The 14,600-nt window shown below is 41.6% G+C and overlaps 2 protein-coding genes and 1 long non-coding RNA gene across 4 annotated transcripts in view; 1 reads left to right on the forward strand and 2 right to left on the reverse strand.

Annotated features, from left to right (window-relative positions):
• Positions 1-3,076, reverse strand: part of ela3l (elastase 3 like) — a 3,310-nt gene extending 234 nt beyond the window's left edge. The window contains exons 1-7 of the mRNA XM_037259992.1: positions 2,933-3,076; positions 2,056-2,144; positions 1,797-1,894; positions 1,408-1,536; positions 673-809; positions 281-426; positions 1-55 (exon numbers count right to left, since the gene is read on the reverse strand). The exon at positions 1-55 is cut by the window's left edge and continues 98 nt beyond it. Of these exons, the coding sequence (XP_037115887.1) occupies positions 1-55; positions 281-426; positions 673-809; positions 1,408-1,536; positions 1,797-1,894; positions 2,056-2,144; positions 2,933-2,972 (694 nt within the window). The 5' untranslated portion in view covers positions 2,973-3,076. The remainder of the gene's footprint in view (positions 56-280; positions 427-672; positions 810-1,407; positions 1,537-1,796; positions 1,895-2,055; positions 2,145-2,932) is intronic.
• LOC119127827 overlaps positions 1-6,645 on the reverse strand; it is a 19,048-nt gene extending 12,403 nt beyond the window's left edge. Inside the window, exon 1 of one of the 2 annotated variants that reach the window (XR_005098913.1) lies at positions 6,602-6,645. This is a non-coding gene — a long non-coding RNA (uncharacterized LOC119127827). The remainder of the gene's footprint in view (positions 1-6,601) is intronic. The other variant, XR_005098912.1, reaches the window with a different exon arrangement.
• On the forward strand, positions 6,265-13,937 carry bco2l (beta-carotene 15, 15-dioxygenase 2, like). The gene is made up of 12 exons (XM_037259990.1): positions 6,265-6,567; positions 7,829-8,006; positions 8,150-8,361; positions 9,518-9,633; positions 9,723-9,825; positions 10,452-10,592; positions 11,483-11,643; positions 11,951-12,121; positions 12,199-12,336; positions 12,930-13,112; positions 13,288-13,398; positions 13,641-13,937. Exons 1-12 carry the CDS (start codon positions 6,540-6,542, stop codon positions 13,755-13,757), a joined length of 1,659 nt encoding a protein of 552 aa, XP_037115885.1. The 5' UTR covers positions 6,265-6,539; the 3' UTR covers positions 13,758-13,937.
• The last annotated feature ends 663 nt before the right edge of the window (positions 13,938-14,600 follow it).

The following is a 14,600-nucleotide window of genomic DNA, read 5'->3' on the forward strand; positions in this document are numbered from 1 at the left end:
GGACCTCCCAGGTACCCTCCATGTTCTTACAGTTCAGAGGTCCGCCTGAGTCTCCCTGAGAAGTAAGACATCATGTTTTATTCTGCCGCTGCTTCTGCTGGTTACAGGCACACTGACAAGGGATGACGAAGGTACAAAATAAAGAAACACGAGAAATGTCAATTGTCTTAAAAAAATAGCAGGAAGGTAAATAATCGCTGTCAACAAATAGTTGACACAAAGTCTCTGATTGTGTATAATTTGAATTGTATTTATTTTTGGGTGGGTATGATTTCCTTACATTGCATCCAGCCACGATTCCATCGCCACCGGCACACACCATGCTGGTCCTGACAGCGATGCCCCACCAGTCAGGCTGCGAGCAAGTGGGGTGGTCAGCCACCGGCATCAAAGCCTGCTGCAGCTTATCAGCGATCGGGCCTCCGGCTAGAAGACACATCGCACCGTTTGAGCGACCGCACGCGTTCTAGCTCATCGCCAGCGGCTTCCGCGGGCAGTCGCAAATGTTCAATTTAGGAGCTTAAACTGCCAGAAATGATTCGGATGGGATTTAATGTGTGTTATTATCATGGCAACTCAGGAGGATTGCCGGGGATGCTTGTTTCGACATGATCCAAAAGACAGTCTGGAGCTGCTCACCTGGAAGAAAAAAATGGGGGGGGGTTGACTTACTGTACAGTCTACCCCATCCAGTGATGTAACAGGGGTAGAGGTTGGTCAAGAGGGTGTCAGCAGGGGGAACGCACGCCAGCTGAACCTGGTCGCTCAAAGTCACCGGCTCGGACAGCTTGATCATGGCGATGTCGTTTCTGAGTGAGACGCGCAGTGGGAAATTCATTGTTTGTATTGAATCCAAAATTAAAATGTACACGCTGGGTCTGCACTAACCAATTCCCCTTTCGAATGAAACACTCACCAGGATGTTATTCAAAAATCACACTTTTGGACAATTTGGATTTCAATGACTGTGCTACTTGGGAGCCCATATACCATATTTTCCGGACTATAAGGCGCACCGGACTATAAGGCGCACCTTCAATGAATGGCCCATTTTAAAACTTTGTCCTTATATAAGGCGCACCGGACTATAAGGCGCACCATTAATGCATCATGTCAGATTTTTAATCCAAATCAAATCATTCTCCATTTTATCTTTTTTATTTCAACTTCAGACGCAACAAATCACAAAATAATGATCCATAGTCTTTTTGATTCATGATTCATTTACTTATGATTGATTTCATGACATCATGCTTCGGGCCAGTTTAAATTTAGGAATTTGGTCCATATATAAGGCGCACCGGACTATAAGGCGCACTGTCGGCTTTTGAGAAAATTTTAGGTTTTTAGGTGCGCCTTATAGTCCGGAAAATACGGTAGTCTTATTTTCACTTATTTTTTTCTTACCCGAAAGCCACAAAGATAGGGTTCCATTTCTCGTGCACAATGATCTTCTCGGGCAGGATGGCCTTTGAGCCGGCCTCTTCCTCCACCAGGTTGTGTTTGCCCACAAACACCCTGTAGGACAGCTTCTTGCTGTGGAAAGAAACACATGCATGCCGTTTGAGTCCATTTGATTCGATTCAGTCGCAGCGCTGCGTATTGTGAATACGATTAATCGAAAATAAAAGCCACTGCATTGACTTCCCCCCAACCCTTGAACTTAAGTTAGTTTTGCTTCTCCAAGAAAACCTCCTCCGCAAATGATGCCAGAATCGAACCCGAGGACCTTTTTGTCGCAGGCCGCGCTTGCGTCAGCTGTCTATACGGTCGCAATTGTGAGTTAGCTCTCCTACTTGATGCAATGAGCGGCAGTCATGACCCAGTTGTCAGCAATCAGAGATCCGCCACAAGTGTGCCTCCACTCTCCATCCCTCTCATACTGAAGAGAAATCTGCACAGACACAAGAAGGTTTTTGGCAGCACATTTCAGAGGGAAACATCTAATTACTGCACTTTGAGCAGCTCTTCAGTCTGTCAGCTAAGAAGCAGATGCCAGGCGCGTGACGCTTGCCAGCTCGTTTGAAAAGTCAGACAGATGTGCGTTGGCGTTACCTGCCAAGGCCAGCTGTGAGGCCTAGCGTCTTCGCCGTTGACCACACGGGAGGTCCGAGGCTCCACGGGCGGCGTGCCGCACCCGAGGGCTGAGGGAAAAGGACGTGTGAAGGGCAATAGGTTGAAGAAACATCCATTTAAATCTTCTTGTTGATTTATGAAAGATTGCATAATATATAATATAGCGTTTATATCTATGACATCACAGGAAGAGCAGATTCTGAATCAGTGCAAAAAAAATGTATCAAGAAAAGTTTACTTGCAAGTCCGATTAAAAAAATGTAAAAATGCGTTCACTGGTGTTATTAAATCAATGGTAGGGCAATAAAAATTGCAATAAAAATTAAAAAGAAATCCAGGCAGCAGAAATAACAATACTCAGTGGATCAATAACATTTTTTTTTTAGCCATCTATCTGTTTATCCGTCCGTCCGTCCATCTTTGCTCTGATTTATGATACTCATTTGCATAGCTACTTGTTGTGAGGTAGAATTAGCAAAAACAAGCAAAAAAAAAAAAAAAAAAACCGAAGAAATTGAATTTTCATCTCTCAGGTAAACTTCACTTTACCAACATGTAAAATGACACCATTCACTTTTCTATTCACTCGGGCCTTAAACCATAATGAACATCATTAGCCGGAGTCGAGATTCAAACTTGAACTTTGACCACTTGGCCACCTTGCTTCCTACCCAAAAATAAAACAAACCAACAAAAAAAAAAAAAAGACCATCTGGGGCCATCTGCTGGATACCAAGGCAGTGCATACCTTGTCCTTAATGTCAAAGGCCTGAGGCTGTCCCCCCCCCCCCCCCCCCCCCCCCCCCCCCCCCCCCGACACACACACACACAAGTGAGGAAGCCCAGATGTTCTTACCAGCAGCAATGAGAAGTGAGGCCAACACTATTGGGATCATGTTGATTGATGCGTCTCGAAAGAGGCCACTCAACGCTCACTCGCTTTTAAACGGTCTTCCGCCGGCAACTCCCCCTTTGGGAATGCAGTAACACTCACTATTGGTCCCCCCAGGGATGAAGGTCAGCCAATAGCTAAGCGGACCACACAGGTGGCTTCTCCGGAACATTTCTCATGACCTTCATTTTTTCTTTTTTTTTTTTAGCCACACATCATCGACACAACACCAGGTAAATACGTTTAACTGTTAATGCTTGTTGTATTTATTTTTTAATATCAATTCCGTTCTATATATAAACAATACAACATTCTTCCCAAATAGAATCATTTCGACAGTTTGATGTCAATCCATTGTAAACAGGAATTAAACGCTTGCGTGAGAGCGTGAGAAGCCGACATCTGGATTACTGGCGTGTGGGTGTGTTTGCTCTCAAACACAAAATCCAACCAAGGAAGCATTACAATAATAAATAACCAGATGGTGACATTGACAATATTGACAGTCAGTGTTGGAAAACAAATCTTGAGAGCGTATTAATGCTGGGTATGATTATGATATTATTAAGTATTACCAAAAGATACAAGAACCTAAATCAAGGTATTTTCAACCTTTTTGTGAATTGTGTGAAAGTGATTGCCCTTTGCGTGACTCAATATCCCAAAAGTAGCTGTCGGTTTAAAAATAAACAGGTCACGTTGGTCCCTGCGTTTGATTGATGAGCAATGCAGGATGAACCTTGTCTCCAAGCTCACCTAGGACTCCTAATGAGGACAAATATGATGATGATTTTTTTTTTATGATGAGAGAGAAAATACCTGAACCATTCAATCAGTTAACCACTAGATGGGACAATTCATCTGTGTAGTTTAGTTATCCCCCCCCCCCTCCCGCTCTGCGTTGTAGGAAAAAAAAAAAACCCCAGAGGAATTCTACCTGAAAATAGTTCCAGTCTGCCAGTTTGCAGGTTCCATCACTGAAGTTGTTTCCTGACTTGGACTCAGGCGACCCCTTTTCATCTGGCCGCGGCGAGACAGATGAAGCACGACAATAAGAGAATAAACCGAGATAGTCGACATCCCTCTGTGTGCTCCTCCGATATGCAATTAATTGAAAGCTAATTAAAATTCTTCGTCAAATCTCTCTAAAACATTGTTGTGCTTATCGCTGCTCCGTGTTCACAATAACTCCCCCCCCCCTCCCCTCCCATCCCCTTGTGATGATTAAACCTCTTGTATTCATTCCATTGTCGATAGGATGAGGTCTACCTGCTGCACGGCGTCGGTGATGGATCTGCCGGAGGAAGGGGAGGCTCCCTCAGGCCTTTTGTAGCCGCTCGGTCTCAGCCTGTTCTACCTGTCAGGAAGTCCTGCTGAACTCTCGATGACTCTCAGCGTTTATAGTTGCTCTCTATCTCCTTGTGGCAGTAAACATTGCCTCTCAATGATAGTTCCTCAATGCTATCGAGAAATATTAGGAAGAGCAGGTTCGGACCTCTTATCAATTAATTTATGACGGACTGGACGGGCCTCCAGCGAGGGCGGGTGGGCGTGTAAGTAAGTATGGAATAGATCCCAACTGACTTTGGGCGAGAGGCAGGGCAGGCCCTGGATACAAACAAATAAAAAAATATGGCTCATTAAAAGTTAGAGTATGAGAGGCTCCGGGTCAAAAAGTCAGTTGAATCTCAAGACGAAGCTGAAAATACCATTAAAGGAGAAGTCAAGTCAAAAATGTTTTTTTTACAATAAGTTGTTTGCACATCTACTCATCTAAACATAGTATTGTGATTAATATTGCGTTTTCCGCCATCTGGTGCGGCAGCCATTTTGCCTTCTACTGCCACTTGCTGTCAACTAAAAATGACATCACAGGTGATGTCAGCTAGTTGCTAACCAATCATTGTGCTTCAATCTCTCCTGGGAGAAGCTCAACAATTTGTTCTGCCTTTGAAAATTCATTCTTTGAATTCTTCCTTGGATTTTTGAAAATCTTTTTCCCGGTTCCAAGCAATTTTGTCAATTTTTACTGGTGTTCCTAATAATTTGGCCTCAATTTCAAAAGGATTCTCCTGCGCAAAGAATGACAAGTACGGGCTGTGCATTGGATCATCTCTTCCCTTTTGATTTTTTTATAATTGGAGCTCAACATTTCCTGGCATTTCATGCCTTGAAAGTACACGCAGCGAGGAACAAGTCCTTTAATTAAATCTTCACAAACGTCTCGTGCCCCGACTGGTCTTCCTGCAGGACTTGTTCCTACTTGCCGTGTTTCCACTCCACTCATGTCAAGAGGGGGAACACGGCTGCACCACGCAGGCTGTCTGTTAAGGCCAGTTAATATTTATTTGGATTCTGAGTACGCCTCATGCGCTGGCTGGGATGCCTAGCAACATTTAATATGAATGAACCTCGCTGTTTTTTTTTCTTTTTTTTTTATTCGATCAAGAAAAATGTAACAAAGTGGGTTTTTTTCCCCACCGTGCCTCATCACTGTACAAGAAATAAAATATAAGAGGACCCTGGTTTAATGTTATAGACGTCCATCCACTTTTTTTCCATTGATTTTCATATTATGTATTATTTGTGCCCTCTCTGCATCCATTTCAACCTGGTAATCCTGAAAGGGGGATCCTTCCATCTGTGGTCCCTTCTCAAGGTTTCTCATTTTCCCCTGGCAGGGGTTTTTGGAGTTTTTCCTTGCCCTTTTGGGAGCTTAAGATCAGGGGATGCTTTGAGAATAATTGTCAATTTTTGTCTATGTGAAGCCCTTTGAGACTGCTTGTGATTTAGGGCTATACAAATAAACTGGACTTGACTTGACTTGACGTGATTGCAAATCTTAAACTGTACAAGATGAGACTGTATAGATTAGATAAACGTAACAGAAAAACGGCTACGTGTTTGAGATAGAGGATAACCAAGGCCATTACGATATGTTCCGTGTTTTGCCTTTTTGAAAGTCAACATAATGACGATTATTCATCAAAATGTCAATTTATTTGATCAGTGCAAACATAGAAACACCGCAAAAGCAAACGTGCATTTATTGGGTTTTCTGACACGAGAGCTGCAGGCAAGATTCACACAAAAATATGTGATGCACAACTCACAACATGATCTCCAGCCGAGGTCGTATATCACCCAAAGAATGTACAGTATGTGCAGAGATGCCACTTTTGACTCCAGACTTATTATTTGCACAATAAAATGTGTAAATATGCACAAACTTTAAATTGGTGGAATAATGATCAATCTCTCGCTTTGCAGTTCTAAAAGCTTTCTGCAAGATTTTGAAGCTACGAAGAGTCAGGTGGAACTTGACATTTTTATACATTGAAGAAAAACATGATGATGTATTATGTCATCCAAGAGCAACAGTAGGAAGCGCCTGGAGACGTTTTCACGAGCAGTAGTTTGATAGCGTGACTGATGTACCGTTTTTTTATGTCGAGTTATCACCTCTTGAACCCGACACCCATCCCGGAGTCCAAAGTCTCTCCTGCACAGATCGTCGGTAATAAAAGCGCAGTGTTAAGTCTCATTTGATTTGCACAGCAACAGGCCGAGCATGTCCGGGACCGCAGAGCCACAGCCATGTGAGTCGCCATTATATATTATTTTATAGTATACATATATATATATACATATATATATATATGTATATATATAAATTTGATCAGGCAAAAACTTATGCTACGAATGCACGAAGCAGTAATTGCAATTGAACCTCAAGTTGTTGACAAAGTAAAAGTCTGTTACAGCCTCTAGCATTTTCTCTCGCCATTGTTTTTGTTTTCATTGTCTGTGTTATTAGCATCTCAGGAACAAAGTGAATTTATTCCCTTTAGTCCAACGCTTGGCATTGTAAGAACGGTGGAAACCCAAGCTCAGCACGTGGTGCATTATTGATCCACAACAATGATTTGCTTTTTGCTTGTGGTGTGAAGTTTGGGGATACTAAGTGTGTTGATGGCAGGCAATGAAAAGGAATTGCTTTTTGGATGGCAGATAAGGCAGCAGATAGAGCAGGTGTCATTTAGCGTGCGCCACCCCGGGGAGCCGCGTCACCATGGCGAAAAGCGTTACATAATCTCACAAAGCACACAATAGATAATGTATCTCTCATGTATGCACTTTCTTATGGAACAGTTTAATTAAGATGTTGACATCTTTTTATTTGGGTTTTATTTGGGTTATAATATCAGAAATATTGTAAAAAAATACCATTTTATATAATATTAATTTATTATTCATTTACTGTGTACAAATGATTCTTCTATGATGTATTGTTTGTATATGTATTGTAGTCTATTTAATTTTATTCTAGGGCTTTTGACTCGGCATTGTTTTAGCATTTCATAGCGTTTTTCTTTTAATTTTATTAAAAAAAATTATATTAATTATTATTTAAACTGTTTTTGTATGTGTGATTTTTACCCCATATCTACAGTACTTTGTATGCGGTGATGGTTGTTTTTAAAGTACGCTATAAATAAAGTTGAGTTGAATATTTGCTATTTGTATTATTATTAGTAATTGTACAATATTAGCATTAGTGTTACTTTTTTAGTATGTATTATATATTATTAAACATACAGTGGATTAATTTATCAATATATTTATGATTATTTTTCAATTTTAATTTGAATTATTTGTATTGATAATCATATTAGTAGCGTGTGCTCATTAATATTAATGATAATTCCACAAGTGTTATCATGCTGCATGAGCTTTTATAGAATAAAATATTTATATCAAAATGACATTTATTTATCATTACTCCTGGTTTTAATACTAAAGGTATCATTATAACGGCACAAGTGACAGCCTGTAATTTTTTTCTCCATTTCCTTCCAGTGTCCAGCAGGGAGAGATGCCCTCAGGCCAAAAGTTTGGAGAGTGTGGCCCCACTGGTGAGCTCTGTGGAGGAAAGCCCTGATCCTATCCCAACTACCATCACAGGAACGATCCCAACATGGATCAACGGGAGCTTCCTGAGGAACGGTCCGGGGAAGTTTGAATTTGGGCAAGACAGGTACAATAACAATTCCTGAGTCATCCAGGTTATACCTTCACATTTTTCATGGCAAACTTTAAGAATTTTGTCCTTCAGCCACACATTGGGGTGGATTTTCCCGCTCACTGCTGATATTAAACCCAAGGTCTCTCCCACCCAAGATACACCCACTGGTTCGACGGCATGGCAATGATGCACAGATTTCACATCAGTGAAGGCAACGTGACCTACAGTAGCCGTTTCCTGAGAAGTGACTCGTACGTGCGTAACTCAGAGAAGAACCGCATCGTTGTGTCAGAGTTCGGAACGCTGGCCATGCCTGATCCCTGCAAGAACATCTTTGCGCGATTCTTCTCACGTTTTCAGACCCCAAGTATGTGCGCTTCAAATGCTGAATATAATGTAGGTCTTTTTAGTGCATCCTAATGTCACTCGGTCATCACTCAATGCATTATTATTATCCATCGGAGCAGAAGCACTGAAGTGCAAGCGAAAAAAAACGGTCACTGTATGTGCATTGTATTTGCAGACGTAACAAAAGGGGGCCGCAGCAAAAGTCAATAGTTGAATGTGCTGCTCATGTCTTAAAAAAATAAAAATAAAAATAACATCAGATTGAATACAAATAAAGTGCTGTACACTCAACAACGCAGCATCGATTTTTATAGGCCACAATGTTCACGTTGAATCGTCGACCTTCACCTAACAAAATTAAATTACCTGAACGGGGGATTTTAACAAACCGTAGCCAAGCATTGTGTGCAATTTAAATCATCTGTGTAATCCATAATATCCTTGGCAGAGGTAAAAATCTAAAACCTGTCACATATTTTGGGGGGTTCCAAATCCTTCTCAATTGTGAGCAAGCCTCACTGTAATAAAATTGTGTTCAGAATTGCAATGTGCTTAAAAAAGGCAGGAAAGCTTCAAAATCCTGATGAGCCCAAACATTTGAGTTGGAAAGAAAAAAAAGAAGCCACTGCTATTTCTTTTTTTTTTTTCTCACCGCTTAATTTGTTAAAGGGATTACACTTTTAATGCATTAGATTCGATTAGAATGTGTACACTCCGCTCCAAATATATTACAATAGAGGCCAATTTGTGATGTGTTCAGATTTGCCCACAGCGTCTTTAAGATGGCTATTCTGCAATTTGACAGGCAAAATGCATGCTCTATAGCAGGGGTGTCAAACTCGTTTTTGTTGCGGGCTGCATCGTAATCATAGTTTCCTTCTGAGGGCCATTATGACTGTCTACGCCTTATTTTATACAGTATAGGCTCCACAACAAACTGATGATAGCTCGTTTTGAAATCACAGACGAGTTAAAAACTGTTCAAATATTTGAAAAAGATGAATGTAATAAAAATTGCTAGCAATTTCTCTATTTTTCCAAAAGTGAAGACAATTTGTAATTTTAGTATTTTGCGGGCCACATAAAATGATGTGGCGGGCCGTATCTGGCCCCCGGGCCCTGAGTTTGACACCGATGCTCTAAAGTGTTTAAATCCATCATTGTGTTGTGAACAGAGGCCACAGACAATGCCAGCGTGAATTTTGTCAAGTATAAAGGCGACTATTTCGTCAGCACCGAAACCAACTACATGAGAAGGATCGATCCTCAAACTCTGGAGACAAAAGAAAAGGTAGAGAGACAAATACAGTGTCGCCGTCATGTTTTTCTGGATGGTATATAGAAAATGGTACAAAAATGAATGATGCTTGCCAATCTCAGGTGGACTGGAGCCAATACGTTGCTATCAATGCAGCCACAGCCCACCCACATTATGACCGCCAAGGGGCCACATACAACATGGGCAACTCTTACGGGAAAGGAGGTAACAGCTCGCACTACATTAAAACCAAAATGCTTAAGTCAAGCCACTCCTACCTAACGTGACTGAAGTGGTCTATGTTGTATTTATTAAATGAGAGAGAAAATATAAACTGCTAACAGGAACTGGGATTCAAACCCAGAATCTAAGCACGATGAGACAAATGTGCTCACTATTATAAAAACATTGAATGTTTTTAAATATTTTACCGTTTGTTGTTATTGTAAAGTTCTGCTGTTTCTTCAGTCGGGCCTTTTTTTTGGCTCCACTGCAAGCTTGAATTAATAAAGTCAAGTCAAATGAACAACTCTGACTGCTTCAACCAAAACAGCAACTTTTTTTTTTAATGCTCCTTTATTTGCCGAATCTCATTTATATTGTGCTGATACACCAAACTATGTAAGTGTCCGGATACTTTGCACATCTTAGTTTCCTTTGTGTATTGACTGTATTAAAAAAAATCATATTAATTATTCATATTATCATTTATTCATTCGTTCATTATGTTCGCTTCTCTTCCTTCCAATTTCATGTTCTGAATACTTCTCTATTTTTATGCACGTTGTTATTACACCGAGGAGCATGTTACTTTTGCACACATACACATTGACGTGTTTGCTCGTCTTTAGGTTTCTTCTACAACATCATCCGCGTGCCCCCACCTGGGGAGGCGGGGGCGAGCGACGACTGCGCAGACCTCTACGGAGCTAAAGTGATCTGCTCCATCCGAGCAAAGGAACCCAGAAAACCCTGCTACTATCACAGCTTCGGTGAGAAGTCAAATGAACTATAGGAAAAGCTTTGACGCCGGCCCGATTTGACAGGCTTGAGCCTGCACTTTATATTTTTTTCCCCTTCATATTCCGATTAATTACTCCTTCAAATTCTCGTCTCACCCTGCTTCCCTTTGTCAATCACCGTCCCTTTGTATTGTGTTCGGTTCTCACCAGCTGCGGATGTTTGATTGTCTCGCTTTCTCCCCATTCCGTATAATTTATAATATCATTTAAGTATAATTTAACATATATTGAAAACTACAGAAGCAGAATACAAGTCAAGAGGAGACATCATGTGTATTTGCTTGTGTACATACACAATGTGATTTTGTAGACCTCCATGCTATTCTTGGAAGGCACCAAGACATTTTTTTTTTCTGTCAAGAGGGAAGAATTGTAAAGCGGTTCAAGGCGCCCACTTGCATCCCTCGCTAGATTAGCAGTGGTTGCAGAGAATCTGTTAATTCCCACATTCACTTGTTTATACACAAGCACATATTTTAGTCTCCAAATTCCCTTGATTGTGTCACATAACTGCTTTGTACTCTTTTGCCAAAAAGAGGTGCGCCATGGAGGAAAGCCCCTCGTTTGTGTTACTCACGCAGAAACATAATGTCCGTGTTTTCTTCTGATTTTCTTTTTTTTTTTCATTTTAACACTGGGACATTTGTAGTCAAACACAAATTATTCCAGGATGTGACCTTACAGTTCATTAAATTAAATTAAATGAAATTAAATACTTTTATTGTCATTATACAACATGTATACAATGAAAACGGGATTTTCTTGTAAGTGTCTGGTGTAAAATATACATTATAATGATATTTGACCTTAAACACACATGTAAATTTGGTATTTGTTTTCTTTGTCTGTGCCTCCTCCAGTCATGTCTGAGAACTACATAGTGTTTGTGGAGCAGCCCATCAAGTTGGATCTGCTCAAGTTCATGCTTTACCGCATCCAAGGAAAGAGTTTCCACAAGGTCATGACCTGGGATCCCTGTTGCGACACCGTCTTCCACCTGGTCAACCGGCACACTGGAAAAGTGAGTGAAAGCTAGGCCACACTCACTTGGCTCCACACAGGCCATTGAGCAAACACACAGACGCTTGGTAGGTGCACCAACGTAACAACCAGGTTGCCCTCAAGGATCACTTTAAGGACCGCCGGCCTCGCTGAGCTAGCCAATATTAGCGGCTCGTGATGACTATCATTAATTCATAACAACAGACTTCAGGAAAGTGAACTCCATAGTTGGCCCAACAGAGCATTTAAGTTCACTTGTGTCCAGACACGCCTGCGATAACTCTCCATCAGAAGCCAGAAGAAGACTGTGTTAACTTAAATTACAGGAGAGTGAAGTGACGTACCGCGCAGCTCCCATGTTCACGCTGCATCAGATCAACGCCTTTGAGGACAACGGACTGCTGGTTATGGACATGTGCTGCGGGGATGACGGACAGGTCATCGGTGACTTCACCCTGGAGAACCTCCGCAGAGATCCAGGAGAGGAGATGGACAAGGTGAATTTGCATCAATTAGCATTTCCGAAGCATCTATTTTGGTGATTGAGTCACTCTTTTGTGCTTTCCTTTGTCAGTTTTACAACTCACTGTGCAGAAACCTGCCAAGGAGATACGTCCTGCCGTTAAATGTCGACAAATCGGCCCCTCTGGAGCAGAACCTCGTGACCTTGCCTAACTATAAAGCCACGGCCAAAATGACCAAACCTGGAGAGGTAGCATCCATCACTCAATCATGATGTCATTAACTCCATTATGCAGTTAAGGGTGAAGTCGAAATTGTAATCAATTGAGTAATTACACACTTTGATGAGGATTAGCTCGCACACGGGAAGGTTTTTCTGATGAGCGGGTAAAAATGTGAGGAATAGAGCAAGACTTCTAATTTGGCATAAAAACACTCAACATATTTCGATATCATCTATTAGAACACGTGTCAAACTCAAGGCCCGGCCGGGGGCCAGTTACGGCCCGCCAAAACATTTTACGTGGTCCGCGAAGACAAATTGCGCATCAAATTTTCACTTTTAAAAATCATTTAAAATCATGTCTTTTAAAATCATTTGAACAGTTTTTACTAGTCTCTGATTTGAAAACTAGTTATTCATCAGTTTATTTTGAAGTCATAATGGCCCACCGAAGGAAACTATGACTTTGATGCGGCCCGCGACAAAAATGAGTTTGACACTCCTGCATTCGAACATTTTGTTCAAAAAATGCCACTTTGGTTGATTGACAGGCAGTCATAGTCCAGATTGCGTCATGAAATTAGTTTCAACAATGTGTGTGAACTTTTGATCTTGTCCAGGTATACATGACCCACGAGGAACTTCACGACGATGAACTTCTGCAATACGGTGGCCTGGAGTTCCCTCAGATCAACTACGAGCAATACAACGGACGACCTTACCGCTACTTCTATTCATGTGGTTTTGGACATGTCTTCAGTGACTCGCTGCTCAAGATGGACGTGCACACCAAGGAGCTCAAGGTCTCCACCAATCACACTGGCACAAATCACAAATAATGTCATTTCATTTCAAGGGAACGTTTGTTTGGAGTAAGACCAGCATCGTAATTGCATGAGTGCTACTGTATTTGTTGTTACAAGAAAGTTGGACTGGAATTAGTTGAGTTTTATTTTTGGTGCCTTATTTCCTGTTTAGGTGTGGCGCTATCCCGGCTTGTTCCCGTCCGAGCCTGTCTTTGTTGCTTCGCCCGAAGCGACCGAGGAAGATGACGGAGTTGTTTTGTCAGTCATTATCACACCGCGGGAAGTGAGTTCACATCTGCAGAAATAATATAAACTTAGATTTCCCCCCCCCCCCAAGCTTGATTGTTTAATACCAAGTCTGACTATCTATAACACTAGAATGTTGCCTTGATTTAAGAGTTCCATTCATTCCACGACCGCACTCCTAATCCAAAACGTTCATATCTCAAAGCATCCCTCATTGAAAATAGATGGAAATACGATTGTTGGGCAAACACTGACGTGTTCCGTTTTTTTTTTTCTCAGGACAAAAGTACGTTCCTTCTCGTTCTGGATGCCAAGTCGTTCAGGGAACTGGGCAGAGCCGAGGTGCCCGTCAATATCCCATATGGGACGCACGGTGTCTTCAATCACATGGCCTAAACGTTCCACAAACAACATTGATGAAGAGATGCTTGAATGCTGTTGAAGAGGTCCAGGAAGCAAACTTGTCCTAAAGTGCTCTTAACTAAAACCCAAATGGAAGGATTTGAAGGACAAATCCCTTTTCGGAAATGCATAACCAAATGGCAGCAGAAGACAATAAAATGAAATCAATTTCCATCTCTTTTGTTGAAATCTGAAGTGTTTTCGCATCATCGCGCCACTTGAAACACGACACTTCCAGCGCGTGCACTTAGGAGACATCAAAATGCATCAGAGCAAATTCAATTTCTGTCAAAGTAATGTGATAGAAATGGACGGCGCGAAGAAACGGCTGCAAAACAAATGGATCCGACTGGTCGATAGCCTCCCGAGAGTCTGACAGAGGTCGCGTCACAAATTCGCTGCTGTTGAAATGAGCAAAACAACGTTGACATTCACTTAAACGCCGCCGCCGACATGTCAGAGCTGATGTGGGAACAAGAGCACTTTGATGTCGCAATAACAACAGCAACAAAAACAACCGTAATAAGGAATGTCCAAGGCTGCTGCTTGCGGCCTGGATTGAATATGAAGTAGCCTGTGGCAGTGGCTGTCACTCCATCCATCCATCCATCCTGATTTCAGACTCTGCACCTCACACAGGCATCAACGACTGCTTCTAAATGTTACATGATTTCTGAGAAATTCTGCAACTGGAGTTGCTTTGTCTTATGATTCCTCTTAAAAACGATTTTCCACTCCACGCCATTGTTGTGAGTCACAAAGGCCCCATTCAGCCCGAGACAGAATGCAAATGGTCACATCTCAGAAATCCAATACTAATGTCGTATGTTATTGTCC

The sequence above is a fragment of the Syngnathus acus genome, chromosome 9 (assembly GCF_901709675.1).
Source record: "Syngnathus acus chromosome 9, fSynAcu1.2, whole genome shotgun sequence".
Taxonomy (NCBI): Eukaryota; Metazoa; Chordata; class Actinopteri; order Syngnathiformes; family Syngnathidae; genus Syngnathus; species Syngnathus acus.

Excerpts from the sequence above, each read along its gene's own strand:
- bco2l (XM_037259990.1), top strand. The coding sequence starts at position 6,540 with ATGTCCGGGACCGCAGAGCCACAGCCAT. Across the intron at positions 9,826-10,451 it reads CAACTCTTACGGGAAAGGAG|GTTTCTTCTACAACATCATC; the intron begins GTAACAGCTCGC and ends GCTCGTCTTTAG. Across the intron at positions 12,122-12,198 it reads CAGGAGAGGAGATGGACAAG|TTTTACAACTCACTGTGCAG; the intron begins GTGAATTTGCAT and ends TTCCTTTGTCAG.